The sequence below is a fragment of the Palaemon carinicauda genome, chromosome 42 (genome assembly GCF_036898095.1).
Source record: "Palaemon carinicauda isolate YSFRI2023 chromosome 42, ASM3689809v2, whole genome shotgun sequence".
Taxonomy (NCBI): domain Eukaryota; kingdom Metazoa; phylum Arthropoda; class Malacostraca; order Decapoda; family Palaemonidae; genus Palaemon; species Palaemon carinicauda.
The window spans coordinates 54131446-54157014 of record NC_090766.1 but is presented as its reverse complement, the minus strand read 5'-3'; the positions used below and the strand labels follow the sequence as shown (position 1 = coordinate 54157014).

At 33.9% G+C, this 25569-nt stretch overlaps 2 protein-coding genes across 6 annotated transcripts in view; both read right to left on the bottom strand.

Moving 5' to 3' along the window:
- Positions 1-18901, bottom strand: part of LOC137632797 (uncharacterized) — a 93127-nt gene extending 74226 nt beyond the window's left edge. For 4 of the 5 annotated variants that reach the window (XM_068364885.1, XM_068364888.1, XM_068364889.1 and 1 more), the window contains exon 1: positions 18690-18901. The gene's annotated coding sequence lies outside the window, so the exon portion shown is untranslated. The remainder of the gene's footprint in view (positions 1-18689) is intronic. The other variant, XM_068364887.1, reaches the window with a different exon arrangement.
- The window catches only part of LOC137633161 (salivary glue protein Sgs-3-like), a 28267-nt gene extending 5114 nt beyond the window's left edge, over positions 1-23153 (bottom strand). The window contains exons 1-3 of the mRNA XM_068365318.1: positions 22953-23153; positions 18690-18730; positions 18423-18507 (exon numbers count right to left, since the gene is read on the bottom strand). Of these exons, the coding sequence (XP_068221419.1) occupies positions 18423-18507; positions 18690-18730; positions 22953-23153 (327 nt within the window). The remainder of the gene's footprint in view (positions 1-18422; positions 18508-18689; positions 18731-22952) is intronic.
- Between the last annotated feature and the right edge of the window lie 2416 nt (positions 23154-25569).

Sequence of the window (25569 nt, the reverse complement as noted above, 5' to 3'; positions counted from 1 at the left end):
GAAAAATTGTTTGGTAATCTCAGTGTTGTCATGTGTTTGAGGACAGAGGAGAATCTCTAAAGAATAGGCCAGACTATTCGGTATTTGTGCAGGCAAAGGGAAAGTGATCCGTAACTAGAGAGAGGGATCCAATTTAGTGCTGTCTGACCAGTTAAAGGACCCTATAACTCTCTAGCGGTAGTATTTCAACGGGTGGCTGGTGCCCTGGCCAACCTACTACCTACTACTAAGGGTAAAAAGATATTGCTATTCAACATTGTGTACGAGAATGTTTACCGTTATACGACTTATAATCTACGATATGTTTGTCTTAATATTTTATTTAGGCAATGACGTTACATTTTAAGGTAGACTGGTTAAGCTGTTCCCAACAGACATAAGGAAAGTGACGTCATAGTGAACGCCTAGGGCGAGCCTTCTCTGTAGTAGGCTTGTTACAGACTGACTGCTATACATATCAAGCCGGCAAGCAGGTGTTTTTTTTTTTATGTTTTGCATATTATCTTTTGTTTTTGTAATTAAATCTTGATTAATTATGATTAAGCGTCTAATGAATTATATTTTTGATGCTTCAGTATCTGTTGTCATGGGGTATTTTCATATAAATCAAAGTAACATAACCGTGTGATTGGTCTGCTAATTGGCTCAATCAGAATAGATGAATGTATCAAACTGTTTACTGCTATACTCATTTGTAGGTAATAACCGATGTATGCACTCTTTAAGAGTAAGGTAAATCTCAAAATGCAAGACATAACTTATCTCAAAGCCTAAGCATCATTTAGACTATGGACATAATCAAATTTTGGCAGAACATCAGGGTAAAGTCAGGGTATTTGTGTGAAGGAAAGGTAGCAAAAAGTGAATTACAACAAAATGAATGGCCGAAAACACATTAATTATAAGATCGGTAACAGAAAAATTTAATTAATGAGCATAATCAATTATAATTACAAAATTATTAATGAATAACGATTTGCAGAGGGCGATTGCCCTGATATATCATAACCTAACCTAGGATGCCATAACTTGGTCAAATTGAAGCAACTAACCTAACCTGGCCTATTCTTTACAGATTCTCCTCTGTCATACACCCAACAACACTGAGATTATCAAACTATTCTTCTTCTCTCAAGGGGTTAACTACTGCACTATAATTTCAGTGGCTACTTTCCTCTTGGTAAGGGTAGATGAGACTCTTCAGCTATGGTAAGCAGCTCTTCTAGGAGAAGGACACTCCAAAATCAAACCATTGTTCTCTAGTCTTGGGTAGTGTCATAGCCTCTGTACCATGGTATTCCACTGTCTTGGGTTAGAGTTCTCTTGCTTGAGGGTACACTCGGGCACACTATTGTATCTAGTTTCTCTTCCTCTTGTTTTGTTATAGTTTTTAAAGTTTATAGGAAATATTCATTTTAATGTTGTTACTATTCTTGAAATATTTTATTTTTCCCTATTTCCTTTCCTCACTGGGCTATTTTCCCTGTTGGAGCCCCTGGGCTTATAGCATCTTGCTTTTCCAGCTAGGGTTGTAGCTTAGCATTTGATAATAATAATAATAATAATAATAATAACCTGGTGCTAACTAGGGTAAATTTTTTTAATGAATTTACGGACAGTTTTCACCTAACCTAACCTAGGAAAACGATCAGCATTCTAGTTTAGGTTTCTAAAGTTTAGCCTAGGTTTACGATATCTTCTTTGCACGGATATAAGTCCAGTGCTTAGTTAGATTAGATATGATTATTGTCAATATTAAATATTTTTTTTTTTATATTGTACTGTATTAGGAACTTCTGGTAGCTAGTTTAGATTTTAGGCTAATCTAAAGTCATGGAGGTTAAGGAAGGTCAAGCCATAGGGAGTAAGGAACAGCCCAATTCATGAGATCCTGTTGCATTTTGTTAAGGAAGACAAGAATTGCTCATTTTTTTTTTCAGCATCTTCATATTTATTTTGCATTAAACTTGCAATATGAGTCATAATCATTTTATATACTTGGGTATTATTGCTTTGGTTTTGAAGTTATTATCTAACACAAAATTACTGAATTTTCATATGTTAATTCTAGATTACACAACTATAAAGATCTATGCAGAATGATTGACTGGGAGGGAAATATTGTCTGAACCTTTTTTGTTTATTTCTTCGAATGCTGCTTACGCCAGTAAATATTTGTCTTGAACACTAACAGAGAAAGTTTTATTTGTGCCATAAACTAACATCATTTGTTTTTTCTCGGTATCTGAAGACTATAAACTCTTAACTGTATGTGGAGATGGGGAAAAAAATTCGCGTTTGAATAAAATAAATCTATTTTCTTCGTAAGGAACAACGCCAGTTACTCTTTTGTTCTCAGGTTTTCCGCCGCAGTTTAGCATTATAGCCACTAACTAGTAAAGTATTCCCTAGATACTATTATATTCTAATTGGTTAATTTTAATTTCATCGGTACATCATTTATATATTCAAAATCTTTATTAAAATACTACTTTATTCTTTCTAGATTAGGAATTTATTAGCATCAAATTAGTTTGTATAAATATAGATTTTTCTTTTTATTGTTCCAGCTGCGTTCATTCATAAATTAGTGACTTGAAGACATAGTTTCCAGATAATTCTATATATATGTATATATATATATATATATATATATATATATATATATATATATATATATATATATTTATCATACTACCTTGTTATTTATTAAGTTTGACAAATGAAGGATTAAAAATTATACAACAGAGAGGAAATATTTGATAATATACCTACATGAAAGAAGAAATGGAGTTATAAAAATGTTTTATATTCATAATGTGAAACGTGACGATAACTTCATGACGTCACAGCTAGAGTAAGAAGCATAGGCAGCAGCCAATCACAGCTGATGATGATGTAACCAATGAGAGATCAGTAATTTCAAGTATTCAAACGCTCTAACTACGGGATGCTGTAAGTATTATTTGCACGTTTTAATGGTAAATTCACACTTATTTCCATAATAATACACGAGTAGGGTGAATTTCATAACTTGATGTACACTGCTGGTGTAAAAGTACCAATTAGAAATGATTATTATTTGATATTTGAATATATGAAATATTGTTAAACAGCTAAGTTTTATGTTAGAATTATTAACTTGTTAATTCAAAAGGATGCTGTCATTAAGCGTACTTGAGTACCCTATGTACGCCAGGTACTAAAAGAGTTTTCATAGGAGTTTGAAACGGTTTTGTTAAATGTTTGAACACATCTCCAAACTAGAGGAGCACTCAGTTACTCAGTACAGCGCAAATCTCCTCCGCCGTAGCTTATTTCTCGAACTTTCGCTAGACGGTTACCTTGACCTTCCAAAATTTAATTCATTTCTATCTTTTTTACATAACAGTTAATCCCTGCAAGTTTCATTACTCTAGGGTTAAGATTGTGGCCAGGAACCTGCTCTCAAACAAACACACAAACAGGGGGTAAAATACAACCTCCTTCCAACTTCGTTGGCGGAGGTAACTACTTGATAATCTTCAAGACTTCAATAAAAAATATTTATACTTTTTTATCATTATTATCGGACACTTGTTGGATATAAGTCAAAATCATGTCGAAAATATGAAATTTAGTTTAAAAAAAATAATTGGGTATAACAATGAAAACAATATCAAACAGAATTTGTAGATTTGAAAACAAAGCCCTTGGAAGAATATTGGGAGTTGAATGGCAGGACATGATTAGAAATGAAACTATAAGAGGGATTACTGAATGCCATATGTGGATGAGATCATGGTGAGGGGTAGATGGAGATGGTTTGGTCATGCTCTTTGCACTCCCTGAAAGAGATTAGTTCACCAAACTTTCAACTGGGCTCCACAAGGCACTAGAAGAGTTGGAATACCCAGGCCAACATGGCTGAGGATTATGAAGCTAGAAGTAGGGGATGATTAATGGAGAAGTGTTGATTTGGAAGGTCAAGATAGAGATGACTGGCGAAATCTAACTGAGGCCCTTTGCGTCAATAGGCGTAGGAGGAGATGATGATGATTTGAAGACTAATTAAACTGTGTTTGTAACACTGTTAAATTGAGTATTTTTAACGTTATAGTATTACCTAAAATACAACTTCAAAACTTCTAAAAAACATTAAGTTGATCATCAGCTTTTATGTAAACACGTCTTTACATTATTGGCAAATAGTTGATGCCCAACAAACTAATTGATTCAGCCAATTTTCATAACCATAAGGAAAACGAAAACTAACATCGTAGCTATGTCGTTGAAGTGAATAAGATTGAAAAAGCTCATTATTATTATTATTATTATTATTATTATTATTAGCTAAGCTACAACCTTAGTTGGAAAAGCAGGATGCTATAAGCCCAGAAGCTCCAACAGGGGAAAATACCCCAGTGAGGAAAGGAAAAGAGGAAAATATAATATTTTAAGAAGAGTAACAACATTAAGATAAATATATCTTATATAAACTATAAAAACTATAACAAAGCAAGCGAAAGAAAAATAAGATTGAATGGTGTGCTCGAGTGTACCCTCAAGCAAGAGAACTCTAACCCAAGACAGTGGAAAACCATGGTACAGAGGCTATGGCATTTGAATTGTATGGTTAACGAGTTTCGTGTTCATGCCAATAAACCCATAAGAATAATCTCGCCTTTTTGAATTTCAAAAGCGGGAACTTTCTGTCATTTCATTGGTTACATTCTCCTATGACGTCATTAGTGGTACCTACGTCATAAAATAGAATGCTGGTATGCTTTTCGATGAAATAGCAAACTCAGTTTGCCTGTAAAACTATGAATAACTTTAAATTTTGATAAGTGAGTTATAGATTTGGTCATGATACTGGAATTAACCCAAATGACTATAGTTATATCAATGACATTTGAATAGTGCTGCTTACGTCAGGGTTTCGTTTCCTAAACCACAAACATTAAATTTTTAGTAATATTTTAATTCCATATCATCACTTTTCGTCCTTTCGCGTGTGTTATATATAGATTTTACGATATTTAAAGTATCGAACTATATGTAAATGAAATAATTAAATACTCCTTTTTAACTAATTATTCCTTTCTTTGTGCATTAACAGCAACCGGTATGCAGCTGAAGTCTTGCATTATAGCTACAATGAGGTTTGTTATTTCTTTGAAACTATTAAATTATATTTGAATAATTTGTATGTTTAGTCTTAGTATTTAATTAATTTTAATATAAATTTACTGGAGTTTATAGTTTTATAACATTCTAATTTTATTAGGTTTATTTCAGTGTAAATCGATATAGCTTTTTACCACCATCCAGTTGCGTTCATTCTTAAAAATAGTGACTTCAAATTATATTTTCAGCTAGTTTTATATTTATGGCTTTATTCGTATATTAACACCTTATAATTTGCTAAATTCAAAACACGAATAGTTAGAAAATTTACAGATTAAATCAAATCCTATGTTAACACGAACAGTACTAGAATTTAAAATACTTTTTTCTGTCAAGAATATAACTCTTGGCAACTATTAATGTCGTCACTAGGTAGAGAAGTGATCATCAACCAATCGCAAGTGAGGATGAGGTAGCGAATACGAGGTAAAATATTTCCAGTTTTTAAACGTTCCTGCTACGGGAGTGCTAGGAATCTTATCTAACTTTTAAAGGTATAAGTTGATTCATTTGCTTACCAGATGCAGACCTTTTTACTTGAAAGTATTTTACTGATATATGTTTATAGAGAACATTAGAATTCGTTAATTCATCACTATATGAATGGTTGGTTAAGATTTGCTCATAGTGGCAGTTATTCGACGTCTGAAGGAGTAGGATGAATCATATTCAGCATTATGTAATCCATTGGTGTGAAGATTCAAATATTCAATATTCAATGTTATATGTAAATATCACCGTTAGACTGAACAGGAACACAAGTCTTTCTTTTTTTTTTTTTTTTTTTTTTTTTTTTGCTGCTGAAATCAAACATCAACTCGTTAGATTTTAATGGTGATGTCTGGTTACAGTCTTCTATGACGTCATAGTGATACTTACGTCATACAACAGAATGCTGGTGTATATTTCGATTGAATAGCAAACTCAATTTGTGTATATATCTATGAATAACTTTAAATTTTGGTAAATAAATTATAGATTCGGTCATTATACTGGAATTAACCCAAATGACTGTAAGTATATCAATGGCATTTGACTAATGCTGCTTACGTCAGAGTTTCGTTTCCTAAAGCACAAACATTAAAATTTATAGTAATATTTCAATTCCATATCATCACTTTTCGTCATGTTGCGTGTGTTATAAAAAGGCTTCACGGTATTTAAAGTATCGAACTATATGTAAATGAAATAATGAGATTCTCCTGTTTTAACTAATTATTCCTTTCTTTGAGCAATAACAGCAGCCGAAGTTTTGCATTATAGCCACAACAAGGTTTGCTATTTCTTTGAAACTATTAATTTTATTTGATTAATTTTCATTTTTAGTCATAGTATCTATTTTTTTAATGAATTAAATTTATGAAAATTTAAATTTTTATAAAATTATAATTTCATTAGGCTTATTTTAGTATAAATTAATATAGCATTTTACCATCATCCAGCTGCGTTCGTCTTGAAAATAGTGACTTCAAATTATGTTTTCAGCTAGTTTTATATTTATGGCTTTATTTGCATGTTAATACCTTATTATTTTCTAAATTCAAAACACGTATAGTTAGAAAATTTACAGATGAGATTAAATCATGTGTTAACACTAACAGTACTATAATTTAAAATACGTTTCTTCTCTCAAAAATATAATTCTTAGCAACTATTAATGACGTCAGCTAGTGGAGAAGTGATCATCAACCAATCACAGGTGAGGATGAGGTAGCGAATACGAGGTAAAACATTTCCAGTTTTTAAACGCTCTTGCTACGAGGCTGTTAAGAATCTTTTCTAGGTTTTAAAGGTATAAGTTGATTCATTTGCTTACCAGATGCAGACCTTTTCACTTGAAAGTATTTCAGTGATATATGTTTATAGAGAACATTAGAATTAATTATTGCATGAATTGTTGGTTAAGATTTGCTCATAGTGGGAGTTATTAGACGTCTGAAGGAGTAGGATGAATTATTTCATTCTGTAATCCATTGATGTGAAGCTACAACAACGACTAATATTCAGTGTTTTATGTAAATATCACCGTTAGACTGAGCTAAATAGAACGCTAGAGTATTTATTTATTTTCATTTTTTTACTGTTTAAATCAGGTTTGCCAGGTTTTTTAAATGAAAAAGGCCAACTTCTAATCAACAGAAGCTTTAAAAGGACAACCCATTATTAGAAAAAGGCCAAATATATGGTATTTAAGACCCGCCTTTTTCATATTTCTTAAGGCCAACCACTGTACAAAAAAAGAAAAAAAGAAAAATAAGCCAAACTTCTGGCAAGCCTGGTTGAAATTATATATTAACTCGTTAAATTTCAATGGTGATGTCATAACCAGACAATTGAATATCCAATAGTTGCCATACGACACCAGCTAACTAATCTTCGATCTTATCCTAAATATAGTTCTTTACCTTAGCTGTGTTTATTATTAGTAGACTTTGTAAAAGATTCTGATGTCTTTATTACTATAATTAATCAGTATGATTTAACCACCTTACTCATGTTCGTTTGGATAGACCACTCTATTCGGTTATATTGTGAATAACTACTTATTCTTCATCATAATTCATAAACAGGTTTCATGAATTTAGTTGTATTTGATGTATTTTTCCAGATATTTGGTCATGAAGGTGCTGGTAAAATATTTCCATAATTATTTCATCAAAATTTAAGGGGTAATTGATACTTTCTACGAAATGTGGTTTAAGGGAGGGAAATAACTAAATATACATATTTTTTTTTCCCATTATAAAAATATGTTGTTTGTGAATTAGTATTAATGCCTTCTCTTCACTTATAGTGACATGATAGTCTCCCTTAACGTAGTAGACTCGATGACTTATGGTATAGTGTAATTTGAATAATACCTATCATTCAAAACTCCAATTTATTTATGGTAATTATGCCACTAACCTATTGGCTTATACTATATGCAAAGTACACTTAGAATATTGGACAGGAGATTAAAGTTTCTTCGAAAATAACGTAAATAGCCTCCTGTCTAGTACAGTGGCAACGCGTTCGCGCCTAGCATTCGCATGACAGCAGATCGATCCCCGCCCGGAACTGTGAGTTTAAGCTGTTTACAGGGGGAGGCCACTGCGGTGGTAGAGCACCACATTGAGGGGGCTTCAGCTTGCCCAGCTGACGTTCTGGTAAGTATCTATTGTGATGGAACTGGAACTGAAACCAGACACATTTAACCTTTAACTTTTATATACAGGAAAGTAAGACATTTGCGTGAATTTTTACTTTTTTTTTTATTATTATTATTTTTTTTTTTTTTTGCCCAACTAGTTTAACGATTCCCCCATCGAATTAAAATATTCACATTCTTAAAGTTAAATGTTCCTATGTGAAATGTATTATGCATTATATGTAATGTGCATTACATGTATTACGTATATGTATTATACATTATATGTAATGTGCATTACATGTATTAGCCTATATATCATTTGTATTATATAATATATGTAATGTGGATTACATGTATTATACATTATATGTAAGGTGTATTATAAGTATTATACTGTACATTATATGTAATGTGCGTTACATGTGTTATACATTATATGTAATGTACATTATATGTATTATACATTATATGTAATGTGTATTGTATGTATTATACATTATATGTACTGTGCATTATATGTTCTATACATTATTTTTAATGTAAATTAAATGAATTATACATCACATGTATAAATGTATGCATATATGCGTCTGTATGCTTTAATCATCATACAACACACCCTTTAAAAGGGGGCGGGGGGTCTGAGTTCACCCTTCGCGTATCTCGGAAAGTTCATCAACTCTGAGCTATAAGGACATAAGAAATTAGATATTTAAAAATTAAAGAAGGAAACTGGTGCATCAATGCAAAATGAAACAAATAAATAAAGTATCTAAGTGTCCACTTAGAAATTCGCTTTTCGGGTTGCAATGGGAAAAGATCAAATTTCTCTAGGACCGAGGAGGAACCAGGTTTGGGTGACTTCATCCGCTTCGGACTCCTGCCACGACCGTCATGTTGCTGTCATCCTATCGTCATCCTGTCCGTCCTTCGTGTTTAAAGGTTTAAACACCACTCATGAATGGCAGAGGCAAGGGACAGTGACATTACCCTATCGAGCAGGACAATGCCCTAAAGACTGACCATAGATACATATGATCAGCGTCCAAACCCACTCTCCACCCAAGCTAGGACCAAGGAGGGCCAGGCAATGGCTGCTGATGACTCAGCAGGTAGACCTATAGGCTCCCACAAACACCACATCCTTAGTTTACAAGGATGGTGAGGTTACAACGACCAAAGAAACTAACGAGTTAGGGGACACTCGAACTCCAGTCTGGCGTTCACCAGTCAGGGACGTTACTACAGCCTTATCTGATTTACGGGCTGCCTAAGTGCAAGAGCCCGTGGTCCCCTTCAAGAGGGTTCAATCTAAAACAACAACAACAACAATGTCCACTTAAACAAGGCGATTCAGAGTCAATTGTTAATAACAATTGTTCAGAGATTCATCAGATTCCTAAGTTAAAGAACATTTCTTAGATGGTCTCTATTTGGCCAAAGGCTATTAGACTTGATACCTGGAATGACCCAGTATCCATGCATGTGGGCACAACTGCGCCATTTGATAATTACGCAACAGCAAAGTTTATGGTAGTCTGGAATATGCCTGAAAAATTCCCAATTCTTGGAAATCTTGAATTTGCCTTAAAAATATTGCCAAGCTCTATGAAATGTCCCTTGATTATTTTACCCCATTTTTATTTTTGGAATGTTTTGGTATTAGATCAAGGACTTCCAAGTCTTAGTTTTCTGCTTCAATTTCATAATTGGATAGGTATATTGACTGTTCGATTGATTGACTGATTGATTGGGACGTACCTGGCGTCACTCAAGTATCACTGGACACACCTCCCTGCCTCGATGTGATCAGTGATATTACATAATACAAGATACAGAAATAAATTTGACCTAAGGCCATGAAAATACAGACTTGAGAATGGCATTAATTCACATTGCTAAGACCTTGGACACATTACTATTCAGAGACCTGTGGAATATGCATAGATCCTAGCAAATTTCTAAAAAATAATTCGGCTCTTTTTCAATATGGTAGAAAGTCTGTATTGCCGGCTTGAAATCATCCTTCTACATTATTATTATTATTATTATTATTATTATTATTATTATTAGCTAAGCTACAATACTAGTTGGAAAAGCAAGATGTTATAGGCCCAAGGGCTCCAACAGAGAAAAATCGCCCAGTGAGGAAACGAAATAAGTAAACAAAATATGGGGTAATAAAAAATTAAAATAAAATATCTTGAAGACATTAACATTAAAGCAAATATTTGATATATAAACTATAAAAGGACTCATGTAAGTCTTCTCAACATAAAAACACCTGCTGCTAGTTCGAGCTTTTGTAGTTCTGCTGATTTAACCACCCGACCAGGAAGACCATTCCACAACTTGGGTCACAGCTGGAAGAAAACTTCCAGAGTGCCGTGTAGCACTGAGCCTACACCGTGGAAATGGGAGTTGAGCAAGTTGATTGATGTTGTGGTTACTGTTCTGTTCAACCAGCAACATTCTTCAATATTTTGCAAGGTAGACAAGTCCAAGATTTGTCTGTTAAGTCATAAAAACACACAAAGACGGGTGGAATTGTAGCAACATGTCTGAGAACTCGGCATAGTAATTCGCTATCTACTAAGAAATATCGAATGTCGTCATCAGTTACGATGAACTGCTTGAATTATGCTAAGGATAGTTTTTCCCTATTTAAGATTAGAAATGTCTTATTGATTCATATCGTGCTAATACATTAATGCACGCAAATATTAATCTTTCGAAAGCCAGTGGGGTAATCACCAATCAAGGTAGTTTGCGAATCTAAGAATCCTATTATCGTGCAAACACTTCGCTAAAGAGTTTGATTCATTTTTTAACACGAATCAATTAATTCGATTTATATCCGGAAGATTAAGTGGCAAGAATATTGAACCCCTGTCGTGGAAAACTTAGTACAAATTGCTAATTAGCTAATTTAAAGCGAGGTTCTGAATAGGTCGAAGCCGATGACAACATTCTTCCTTGCGTGGTTTGTTAGTTCGCCTTGTGCTTATGTCTTCTACGGAGGTGTCTACTGCTAAGTCCTTACGAAGTTATAATCAAGCAAGATATTGAGAACAATAGTGACGATTGATTTATTCGTTGGTCCAACTGGCGTCGCCCGAGACGGCGGGATAGCAGAACTTGCATAGTTAAGTAGTTAACATTGGTATTTTTTTTTTTTTTATTTACACCGTAATTTGAAGCGTTTTATACAAAATATTTTTGTGTATAGGGGTAAAATTTCTTTAAACTATGAAATATTGTTTTGGCATTTTTGGCGTTTTGCTGTATCACTCTTACTGAAGGAAATTGTTTATTTGTATTTGCAAACTGTATGGCAAATAGTTTGTCTTATCAATGTTTTATGAACATTTATCCGAAAATCTATAATCTTGTATTTAAACTGCATAATTTGTTAATTATGCATGCCTTGAGCTTTGGTTTTCAATCGTTTATTTATAAGTGTGACCTCGTAAATTGACTTAAACTCACTGATGAAAATTGGCCGTAATTTTTTTTTTTTTTTTTTTAATAATCCTGGAATAAATGTTACCAGGCATTTACCGTTTTAAAAACGGATATATTGACGAAAAAAGGGTGATAATACGGTCACCAAACCGTAAAAGATAATAACTGAATTAAGGCTAAGAAGAGTACATTTTTTTTTACGGAGAATTTCCGATTAAAATTACGGGTAATTTTAGCAGTTCTGTTCATTACTCTGGCGATTAAGTAGACCGGATATCTTGAATAGACAACCCTGCGGAAATTTGAAGCTTGTACAGTAGGCCTATGCTCTCTATATACGAAAACATAACTCCATTTTTTCAGTCTCCGACAATTTCCAGATAAGGAAAAACCGCCTTCTCAACCATTTCTGTTTTAAAACTTATTCATTGTTATTCATAGTTATATCTGTAGATTTGCTATGAAAATTTGCGTTTCACTGTAAATGCTAATTTTGCTCTATTTTGTCACGTAAGTTTTAATAGTAGACATTCTATTGGGTGGAAACTTTCAACTCTCTCTCTCTCTCTCTCTCTCTCTCTCTCTCTCTCTCTCTCTCTCTCTCTCTCTCTCTCTCCGTACACCTGCAGTCCTTGGTACTGGCAATTTCTACTTTCAGTTCAGGTACTTGAAGAGTGGCATCTAATTAAGGTGAACAGTTCAACAATAGTTTTTCTACAACTTGTATAGTTTGTAACAAAGTTTTTGCTGGTTACTATATCTTATCCTTTTAAAAAGGGATGGAAATTTGCATTAATTTAAAAGTTCGTTGAAATCGGAATAAGAACTTAATCATCTTTTTTTATTATTTTTTCCCCTTCAGGAATATAATTTTTTTTTTTTTTTATTAAATTCGCATCAAGGGGTAAATCTACCGATGTTCTTCCTGAATACATTGTTTATACTTTTTTCGGGGGGGGGGGGGATTTGGGTCCGAGCTTGATAAGGACTTTTAATTTGTAGAGTCGCTATTTTCTATATACAAAAGCACTGGTCATTTAAAGGCTTTAATTTAAAGACCGCTCATGAATGGCAGAGGCAAGGTACAGTGACATTGCCCTATAAGGCAGGACAATGCCCCAGAGATATACACATGATCAGCGTTTAGGCCCCTCTCCACCCAATCTAAGAAAAGGGAGGGCTAGGCAATGGCTAATGATGATTCAGCAGATAGACCCAAACCCCCCATCCTTAGCTAACAGGGCTGATGAGGTTGTAGCGACTAAAGGAACTAACGAGTTTGAGCGGGACTTTAAACCCAGTCTGTTGATCACTAGTCAGGGACGTTACCATAGGCCATAACTACAATAACCCTTATGGTTGTTTTGCCGGTAAAGATCATGATATCTTCAATTCAAATTTTTGTTTTTTTCTTTTGAAAAGACTAATTAGATATTCATTGCCACAAGTTCAGTTACCTTCATTCAGTTAGTTCAGGCACACTGACGTCTGCTTTGCTTCCCATGAAGTGTACCAGATTACTGAAGCCAATTGTACAAAGAAACCTTTGGCCTTTGGAGATTCCACACTTTCATGAAATTCTGAATATAAAGAAACTTTTATGTTATGTTTCACGCAATCTCATTTAATGTATTAATTAAACTTTACACTGGGCTCCACAAGGAACTAGAAGAGTTAGAAGACCCAGGCCTACATGGCTGATGACTATGAAGCATGAAGTAGATGATGATAAATGGAGAAGTATTTGTTTAAAAGATCAAGATAAAGACTAGCGAAATCTAACGGATCCCTTTGCGTCAATAGGTGTAGATGATGATGATGATGACGATGATTATGAATTAAATAGTGCTATTTTTTTTCTAATTTCCTCAATTAGAACAACGAAACTAATAAGTCAACAACAACAACAAATGCAGCTGTTTCTATTCCACTGCGGGGCAAAGACCTCGAATATGTTATTTCGTGTCTGGGGATTTGGCTAGTTTTCATCACCGGGCTGGCCACTGCGGATTGGTGATGGTGGGAGGTTTTTGTCTGATCGCTCACAGCAAACCAACCTAGTATGGGTGGCTGATCATGGCGATACGCAAACCCATTCACCACGTTAAGGTATCCCCTCTAGCCAACATACCGTATTAAGCTCTCTTAACGTCTCCACAGAATTAGTTAAAAATCAATTTTGATTTAACGATTGTGATAATGTATTAATAAACTTTGTATTCTTGATTCTCCTCTTATAATCGGAGTTATTGGCTGTGATTTTTTATATAATTACGGGAAAATCTTATCTATATAAGCAGCTGAAGTAGTTTCATATAGCACTTTTTAATAATGAGGCTTGACAAATAAGGATGCAATAGATTTAAATGTTGCTGAATGGTCTCTTATTGTTTTAAAAATTTGCAGCCTTTTAGATATAATAAACTTTTATTAGACCATTTTTAATACCTGGCGAAACTTTTGATAATACTAGACCAAATATTATTGTGTAATATCGGAAAAAACGCGTTAATGCAAAGAATTACAAATACATTGTTAATTGCAATTGCGGCTTAAAGATAGTTTGGTCAGCCAAAATCTGTTTTTCAAAAACTACTTTTAAATTGTTTTAAATTGAAGGTAACGAAATAAAATATGTAAATTATTAGAGTACATTTATATTACGTGTAAAGAGAAAAAACTTAATTATAAATACATTGGTAATAGCAGTTACGGCTTCCATAGATATCAGATTTGCCAAATTTGACTTTTATCAAAATATTTTAAGTTATATGGTGTATAAAGAATAAATAAATAAATAAAAATCCAAAAATTCGGCGAGGTAATTTCCAAAATAAGGGATAAATAATAAATATAAGAAGAGGTATATAATTTACAAAATAAAAGGATAAATAAATAAAATTAGAAAATTAGGAGAGGTGTCATTTACAAAATAAAGAATAAATAAAACAAAAAATTAGGATAGGTAATTTACAAAATAAAGGGTAAATAAATAAAATAAAATAAAAAATTAGGAGAGCGGTCACTTACAAAATAAATAGTGTAAAAACATTTATCTAACGTATTTGTGAAAAGCCTCCACTTTTAAGGAAGGAAGGATTATCCAATAAATCTAAATTTAGAAAAGATCACAGCACCGTGGAATGGAAAATTCCTCAAGTTTTACTTATAAAGGAAACCAAAGAATAAAAAAATGAGGAACCGTGAATGTTGACTTGAAAACACGTGGTAGGTGATCCATGTCTTTCTTAATGAAAGGAAAATAGCGAAGGTCAAGATAAAAAATAGGGTTGAGACTATTTTTTTTTTTTTCGGGGCGATTCATGTTCTTCTAAAATGAAGGGAGTTAACGAAGGTTAAAGATAGAAGGTCGTGGTAAGGTTTGCTTTAAAAAAAAATAAATAAATAAAATTAGAATATCTCTTCATTATGCTATATTTTAATTAAGGAAGGTATTTGTATTCGTTAATATGTCACTTGCTGCTACATTTTAATCAAGGAATGTATTTTTATTTGTAAAAATGTCACTTGCTAAGAGAAATGGTTTTTGTTTTGAAATGATTAATCATTTGAGCTTATTCTTATCTCTGAATTTATCAAAGGTTTTTATATCGGATACTTTATATTTTTGATATTTCTTTGTGGGTTCTAATTGAGAATGTTTCCTTTATAAATATGAATCTTAAAATATATTCTAAATAAAAGAATTTTCTCCCTCGGGAAAGCTAAAATCGAGAGTATTTTCGAAAATCTGAGTGTCTTTTTCCAGATATTTCATAGATTCAATCTATAAAGATTGTTAGACTGTTACTTTGTTTCATAGGAGGCGTATATAGTGAAAAAAATGCTTTTGAACGTTATTTTGGCTAAATAGTCTATTAGTATACGACGGAAATATGGTTGTATTTTCCTTAATTTGAATTCCATAAGGAGTTATCTCCTTATAATGATAGTAACGAATTCTACGGTTATTGGTGATATGAAGTTAATTCAAAACTATCGTGAAGTGTCCCCTGACATTCAAATATAACTATTAATATAAACTTTCATAGTGAATATAGAGAAGTCTAGTGACGTCACACAGTCCTGTAGCTTTCATGACGGACTTTTTATCATCATCATTATTATTATTGTTATTAATGTTGCTTGTTGTTAGTAGCAGTAGCAGCAGCAGCCAAGCCACAACTCTAGTTGGAATTGCAGAATACTATAAGCCCAAGGGCTCCAACAAGGAAAATAGCGTTATGAGGAAAAGAAACGAGGGAATAAATAAATTATAAGATAGTTAACATTTAAGATAAAATATACATAGATTAAAAAATTTATAGATTCTTACTAAATTGTTTGTGTTGGTTATTTTTCGTGGGAACTTTTTGTGGTGATTAATTCGTCGGTAAGATTTTATGATGTCCATTCTTCTATTTTAAAATATTCTTTAGTAGGTTAAAGTGGTCTCCTGACTTGGTTATGTATTTTTTCAGTCTTTTCTATGGTTAAATGTTAGACATTGTTTATAACATGGACGTTTTTTTGACGCATCACAGAGTCTTCTCGAAACTTCTGTCATTTTGGTAACTTGCCATGACATTCGTAAACTGGGTTTAAAAACTTTTTGTCACTGACACACCTTGTAGTCTCGATTTTAAAGTAAAAAAAAACATATTTCCAATTTAACATCTAAAAAATATTTGCGAATAAAATGCTAAAGTATTGGACTTGCCATCTTATTAATTGAACATACTAAAAGTACCTGAGAGTAACATAATAAAATATTAAAAGTAATGACTTGATGGTGAATACGACGAATTTGATAATTTTCTCAAGTTCTAGGTAATGGATGTCGATTAAGCACTAGTAAATGAGAAAAATTAGTTGGTAGGGACAAAAAATTAAGTTTCAGAGCAATAGTGAATTTTGATAGTAAATTGGTAGGATAGTTGATAGCTGTGATTTAAAGGTGTTAAGTTGTTTCTGTTACGGTTAGGAGAAAAGTGTAGGATATCTTGTTAGAAATATTGATTTTCTATTAAAAAAAAAAAAAAAACTGATTCTGATAGACGTTTGATTGCCATTAATACAGTGGATTACTGAAACTGTCTATTGTAATGTGACTGATGCAACTAGGGTACTTGCTAACTTGGCTACACCACTCTAGGATGTAATTAATTTTGTGATAGGACTACTACGGATTCAATTTTGCCTACTGCCTATAAAAGCTGGAATGTTTCAGTATTATATCGCTGTCCATACCCTCAGCCATTAGATTTGGAAAGTATTAAAAAAAGCTGAGATTTAGTCGAAATCTATCTAAAAATTCACTAATCCCAGATGATACTTCACTTTGAATGTTGGACTAATCGTTTAAATTCGGTCCCCCCCCCCCAAGAAGCTACTACTAAAATGTCCGGAGGACTGGGGATATTCTTCAGCCTTTCAAGAAGATACTAAAGATCATTCTTTACTGAATGGCATGATAGGATGGATTTAACAATTCATATGTAGTATGCCGTATAATTTTTCAAATACCGATGCATTAGCATGTACTATAATGACCGATAATTATGATATTAGTTGGAATCCGTTCAGACCAATTTACTAAGACCGTCTCTTTCAAAAGAATAAAAACTGTAGTATTAATGAGCCTGCTAATATCAGACTATAATAAACTTTTGTGGTTAGTGATAGATAAGATTTGCAGAAAATTTAAATACTTGTTTTGTAGTGTATCTTTTCCTTATTTCCTTTCCTCACTGAGGTATTCTTTCATGTTGAGGTACTACCGCTAGAGAGTTTTTAGGTCCTTTGACTGGCCAGACAGTGCTACATTAAATATCTGTGGTTATGGCTCATTTCATATTTGCCGACACATGCACAGAATGGTCTGGCGTATTCTTTGCACATTCTCCTCTTTCCTTATACACTTAACAACACTAAAATTACCAAACAATTCTTCCCTGAAGAAGTTAACTACCGCACTTAATTGTTCAGTGACTACTTTCCTCTTGGTAAAGGAAGGATACTCTTTAGCTATGGTAAACAGCTCCTCTAGGAAGACACTCCAAAATCAAACCATCCTCTAGGAAGACACTCCAAAATCAAACCATTGTACTCTAGTCTTGCGTAGTGTCATAGCCTCTGTACCGTAGTCTTGCACTGTCTTGAGGTAGAGTTCTCTTGCTTGAAGGTATGAGGGTACACATGGGCACACTATTCCACCTTGTTTCTCTTCCCCTTGTTGTTTTGAAGTTTTTATCTGCCTTTTTATAGTTTATATGTGGAGGATTTATTTTAATGTTATTGTCCTTAAAGTTCTCTTGTAGTTTTTCCTTATTTCCTTTCCTCACTGAGCTATTTTTCGAGGTTGGAGCCCTTGGGCTTATAGCATCCTGCTTTTCCAACTAGATTTGTAGGTTAGCGTGTAATAATAATAATAATAATAATAATAATAATATAGTTTGCATTCAGTATTTTCAAACTATGTATGTTTATTGACACTGCAAAAAAAAAAATTCCATATTCCAAATACTGGCAGTGTCCCAAAGACTATATAGGTACACTATTTTGTTAGATTAACCTAGTTTCTTTTTAATGTAATCTAATCCAGAGACTCTCTTTAAGCCAATACTATTTTCCGGGAGATTAAAATTTCTATCACCTTTTTAATATTCACTCTATTTTCCTCTAAAAATCCAGACACAGCTTCAGATGAAATTGGTTTCTGAATATAATTTTCAGCGCTCCTTGATATGAGTAAAAACTTGAGAAATTTATTCAGAGTAACTGCGTAAAGTTTCAAATCTGCGTGAAAATTATTATTGATTTTTTTCTGTCTTGTGTACAAAATTTTACGAAATTGTACGAATCCCATCGGGCGGGTTTTTTTTTTTTTTACTAAAAAAGAAATCTAAAATTCTCTACGTACCATTTGTCAGTCTCTCGATCGTCGAAGGCTTTTTCAGAATCCTAGTAAATTCAATAAAAGATTTATGACATTTGTATAGAAAAATTCCTCTGTATTAACTACCGGGCACTGAAGCTGCTACTAATCACCGCGGGCGCCAACTGAATCCAAGTAATGTTTCTCGGCACAGTCGTTACTCCAGACAGTGCAGAAAACCGCCAAGCAATAAAAACCTTCGATATCAAAGATCCATCTGACCATCTAACAAAGATTCCCCGCCCACTGAAATCTTTTGGAAAAGACAATGGACGTTCACTTCGTTGCCAGTAAAAGTGACGAATTCATTGTCCAAAGAACACGTCGTCCGTTTCCTTGCTTTCGGAAACGACTTCGACGGGCGGGCGAGAATATATTTGGCCTTGGATATTACTTCGCAGTTATAAATATAAACTGTCCATATTCTTGATATATTTAAATTAAAAACAAACTTGATTGTATGTTCATTTAACCTTTAAAACTCCACAATAAATTTTAACTTCGCAATCCGATTTCAATGAAATGGCGATGTGCGCTATCATGAACATCTATAGGTAACAATGGCACCTTTCTTTGCATCATAAGTTTCCTTGAGTATTGTTTCTCACTATAGCCATATTTCATATGTAATGAAGGAAGGACAAACTTTCCAGCTTGCAACATAATTTCATTGCTACGTTGCGTAACTGTTTATTATGACAATGAAGAGTTTGATGAGGTCATGAAAATACAAATTATGCTAATTGGAAACAGTCTTAACTTGACTTTGTATGTAGGAGTATGTATGTACATGTACCGTATGTGAATGTTCATACTTGAATTGGAAACTGTCTTAACATGAATATGTACAGTATGTAGGAATATGTTTGTACATGTACCGTATGTGAATGTTCATAGTTGTACACTTATGTACGTACTTGCAAATGTTCTAAAACTTCTCGGGTAGTTTCTATTTATTTCCTTTCCTCACTGGGCTATTTTTCCTGTTGGAGCCCTTGGGCTTATATCATCCTGCTTTTCCAACTAGGGTTGTAGCTTAGCAAGTAACAAAAACAACAACATTGATAATGATATACTCGTACATGTAAGAGCATACATGTAAACTTGTGTATATAACCACGTATAAGTATACATTTGCCCACATGCATATAATACATGCAGACTCATGTACAGTGCATGCTTTTGCATATTGTATCGTAGGCATACGCAGCATGTATATGCTCTTGCATATTGTATCGTAAACATATACAGCATGTATATGCTTTTGCATATTGTATCGTAAGCATACACAGCATGTATATGTTTTTGCATATTGTATCGTAAGCATATACAGCATGCATGTATAGATACAGATGTCGCCTAGTAAAAGTTGGTGGATGTGGTTACCATGTATGTATAGGAATATGTGACCTTTTCAAGGTGGTACGGGTATACATAGGCATATGAGGGATATTGACATGTGTAAAAAGGCGTGCGCATATCTATATATGATGTTTATTTTACCGTTGTGTATGTATATGTACTTTTATTTGTATATGTAACTTACGTCTCTGTAAGACTGGCTTTTAACAGCAGTTCGGCAGTAGGCAAATTGAATAATTTTGGCGCTTAACTTAGTTTTTAAAGATGTACGTATACACCTGCTTTTAAGCATCACATATAAATGATGTTAATTTTAATTGCACCAGCACTAAAAAAACAGCCCTCCCCCCCCAAAAAAAAAAAAAAAAATACCAACCCCCTCCAAAACACAGCCCTCCAACAAACAACCCCCCAAAAAAACCAGCCCTTCCCCCCAATAAAAACAGCTCTCCCCCCAAAAAATAACAGCTCTCCCCCAAAAAAATAACAGCCCTCCCCCTGAAATGAAAATAACAGCCCTCCCCCTAAAATGAAAATAACAGCCCTCCCCCCAAAAAAAAAAACAGCTCTCCCCCCAAAAAAAACAGCCCTCCCCCCAAAAAGAAACAGCCCTCCCCCCAAAAATAACAGCCCTCCCCAAAAAAATAACAGCCCTCCCCCCAAAAAATAACAGCCCTCCCCAAAAAATAACAGCCCTCCCCAAAAAAAAATATAACAGCCCTCCCCCCAAAAAATAACAGCCCTCCCCCCAAAAAAAAATAACAGCCCTCCCCCCCAAAAAATAACAGCCCTCCCTCCAAAAAAAATAACAGCCCTCCCTCCAAAAAAAATTACAGCCCTCCCTCCAAAAAACAGGCCTCCCCTGAAAAAACAAGCCCTCCCCCTAAAAAAGCAGCCCTCCCAATAAACAGCCCCCCCCCCAAGAAAAAACAGCCCTCCCGAAATAGTTAAAAAGCAGTAGTTTGAACATTGAATGCTGTTGGTCCATCACTATTTCAAGCGCTTTAGTTCTTTTAGTCTCTCGTGTTTGTTATACAGTGTATCCTATCGTCTAGTCTTCAGCAACTACGTAGCCTTAAATTGTAAGAAGACAAGTTTGGTTTATCAGTTTCCTTATCCTTGATCACAATAACACTATATTTTTGTATTCGGATCCCCCTAAACTATACTATTAACTAGGTATGGAGTTAAATCTATAAAACTTGATTGGCAAGGTTCCAAACAAATTTATAAGTTTCGTTCGAACCTGTGGTCTAGTTTCGTTCGAACCTGTGGTCTAGTTTCGTTCGTGACTGTGGTCTAGTTTCGTTCGAGACTGTGGCTTAGTTTCGTTCGAGACTGTGGTCTCGTTTCGTTCGAGACTGTGGTCTCGTTTCGTTCGAGACTGTGGCCTCGTTTCGTTCGAGACTGTGGCCTCGTTTCGTTCGAGACTGTGGCCTCGTTTCGTTCGAGACTGTGGCCTCGTTTCGTTCGAGACTGTGGCCTCGTTTCGTTCGAGACTGTGGCCTCGTTTCGTTCGAGACTGTGGCCACGTTTCGTTCGAGACTGTAACCAAATTGTGGAATGATTATCAACAAACTGTTGAGTTAGTGTAACGTTTTACAAATTCAAAATATGTGCGGACTTTCTTTTTGAGCTTATGTTGATTATCATTCTAACATCTTGGTTTTTATCTTTGTTCTTTATTTGTCTAATATTGTTAGTTCCTTTCACCTACATTTTCCGCTCATTGCTGATTTCCCCCACTGGGACTCTTTTGACACTTAGCATTCTGCTCTACCAAGTAAGGTTGTAGCTTGGCCTGTGATAATATTTCCTTACAGTATAAATGATATTGAGGAGTACCAATTTGTAGCCTCTTGGGCGCCAGAATTTATTTCATCATGTATCCTAACTTATATAGAAACTGGTCTTCTTGCGAAAGAATTTAAATCTAAATTCAAAATATTCATTGACATACAGTAAATCAAAATTCAACGTCAACGGAGTACAGACAATAAAAATTGTAACAAAAAATATTTTAAACAGAGAATTTTAAAGCTAGTATAAAAGAGAAAATGTTATATTAAATAAAAAATATATTTAGTAAATGTAAACAAATGAATTATACTATTGCTTAACTGTAAAGCAAACTAAATACAAATTAAAAGTTTATAATATACTGCAAAAAAGTTAGGCAAAAGTCCCACAAATTGTTTAAAAAAATATTTTAAGAAAAGCTATAAAAATCAAAGTTTATGAATTATACTACTGTAAAGGCAAATGGATCGATTATTTATTTCAAAATAAATTGGGAAATTTCTTTACATTTATCGAAAAAAAGCTTATTTTTTTTAAAAAAAATACAAAACTTTATGTCATTATATGGGTTACGAAACATACTTTATTACATTTCATAACATACTGTCTTTAAATATATTTTCGTAACCCCCCACATAAGTTTTTATTGTCTATATTCCCAAGATTATCTATATCCCAGACGTAACCTCATTATTAAGGTATCTAGTTTGCTTGTTTTCTGACACAAGCCAATAATACCTCATACTGACATTACCGTTGCTCAAAATTTATCGAATTTCAGCCGCTTCCCACAAAGTCCTCATCATTTTTAGCCCTTTCTTTATTCTACTCATTAATTGGGCTTTCTATATCAATATTTTTATTTGTAACATTCATTGCCAAATTATCGGCTAGCTCATTCAAGCGAATACCAACGTGAGATGGTTCCGCCCCCCCCCCCCAAAAAAAAAAAGTACTCCTGATCTTCTATTGCATATACAAGTTCCTGACACTTATTTACTAATCCCTACAAACCGGATATCTACAGTTGAAAAAGAAACACTGGCAATCAATGAAAACAAAAACATCTTTAGTCTTGTTTACTACTGAGGTTAGCCCTTCATGATAGACATGTAATCCAGCAGCAGCAGTAGTTGTAGTAGTAGCAGCAGCAGTAGTAGCAGTAGTAGCAGCAGCAGCAGTAGTAGTAGTAGTAGTAGCTGCAGCAGCAGCAGCAGCAGCAGCAGCAGCAGTAGTAGTAGTAGTAGTAGTAGTAGTAGTAGTTTTACCCTCTATCCTTTTTGACATTTTGGGGGCTCGGCTATAAATGCTAGGCAGTCTGAATCAACCAACTAGTTTTGACTGTCTCTCGTCAGTACTCTCATCATTATCATAATATTCTATTGCAACCATCCCACATATAACCTCAATATCACTCCTTGGACCACTGCAGTACACGTGTATACTATTAGCCTTGTGCAATGAGTTAATTTTAGACAGAATAAGTAGTTTCAATTTGTATGTTTGACACTCGTATTTTTAACTTGCATTTATTTTGTAACACACCATTGCTTAATTTGAACCCCTTCCTGTAATTTTACATATTTGAAATATGGTATTTCCTCAATATATTATAGTTTCTTAAAACAATTGTTGTATTTAACAGTACAACCTCTTTTATCCGAATAATCAATGGCCATCTTTAAGGTCCTTTTATCCCTTTCTAATCATACGAAGAGCAGCCATAGCTGCTACCTTGTTTGCTTTTTTGCTTGTTTGCTTTTAGATTATCTGGCCCTTGCGGCCAAACGCAAGCTCTTGCAACACTGCAGGCCGTAGCGCAGTCATCTCTTGTTTTCGGGCAATAACTCAGTAGATTCAGTTCAGTCTTATGATTTTAATCCTTGGTCGCCAAATGTATAAATTAATCTATTCAACTCGAGGCTCTCCATTAATCTACATAAACAAGATATAAGTGAAATGAGCCTATATTCTCCGTTGCTCTTAAGTATAGGTATAACGAGGGCTATTTTCCTTTTCTTAGATAGCCTAAGATTAATTGGATCTAACAAAGGTCTATCCTCCATCATGATTAAACAGTTTATAACCTCAAATGTTACTCCATCCTCGCCAGGAACAACAGATTTACCCTTCATACAAAACAAAAGTGTCTCGATTGATAGCTACTAACGCCACTATAGTCCATTTCTTTTAGCGATGCATATTTGCACCGACTCGCAGCAGTGCCCTTTTAGCTCGGAAAAGTTTCCGGATCGCTGATTGGTTGGACAAGATAATTCTAACCACGCAGCAGTGCCCTTTTAGCTCGGAAAAGTTTCTGGATCGCTGATTGGTTGGACAAGATAATTCTAACCAATCAGCGATCAGGAAACTTTCCGAGCTAAAAGGGCACCGCTGCGAGTCTGTGCAAATATGCATCGCTACAAGAAAAGGACTATAGTTTATCTTAGTTTACTTTATACCGCCTCTTATAACTGACTATTATTACAAGCTAAGCTACAACCATAGTTGGAAAAGCAGGATGCTTTAAGCTCTTATATTCCAACAGGGAAAAGTAGCCCAGTGAGGAAGTGAATCTAGGAAATAAAGTAAAAGAGACGTAATGAACAATTAAAATAAGGTAGTCAAAGACCAATAACAACAATAGAATAGATATTTCATACATAACATAACATACATAACATAAAAAAAAAACAAAGGAGAGAGAGAGAGAAAAAAAAAAAAAGATAGGTGTGCCCGGGTAGAGAACTATATAACAGGCATCAACATTGTTTGGGAGATCAACGACACTTGCAGCTTCAGACCATACCCTACTCTATTATCATTTATTAATTATTATTTATTTATTATTTGCAAAGCTACAACCCCAGTTGGAAAAGCAAGATTCTATAAGCCAAAGGGTTCCAACAGGGAAAATAGCCTAGTGAGGAAAGGAAACTAGGAAAAATAAATTATTTTAAGAACAGTAAATTAAAAATGTTTCCTATATAAACTATAAAAACTTTAATAAGATTATGTGCAGAGTGTACCCTCAAGCAAGAGAACTCTAACCCCAGACTGTAGAAGACCATAATCAATTCATTTGGTCTTACCCTTCCGTTCATGATGAGCAACCATTTTCTTCTTTCTTTCTCACTTTGAGTAAATTCCATGCAGACTTGATTTCTTTAGTAAACTAAATTTCTTCAAAGAAATTATCCAAATATTTACTCATAACCTTCCTTCTTACCTCTGCTGTCCCGTCAGCCATTTGTACCCTGGTTTCTCTACTCGTATTATCATTTGGATTCTTACTCCAATTACTTTGAGGTTTCCGAGGCAGTGTATTCTAATCGTGAATTATTATTCTCGTTTGAGTATACAGAGTTTTTTTAAATAACTTTAAACTTTCTTTTCATAAAATTACTTTGAGGGTTTCGAAGCAATTTATTCAAACCGCTAATTATTTTTTCGTTTTAAGTATAGACTTTTTAAGTAACGTAAAGCCTTTTTTTTCATAAAATTACTTTAAGGTTTTCGAAGCAATTTATTCAAACCGCTAATTATTTTTTCGTTTTAAGTATAGACTTTTTAAGTAACGTAAAGCCTTTTTTTTTCATAAAATTACTTTAAGGTTTTCGAAGCAATTTATTCAAACCGCAAACTATTTTTTCGTTTTGAGTATGCAGACTTTTTAAATATCGTAAAAACTTTTTTAATATCG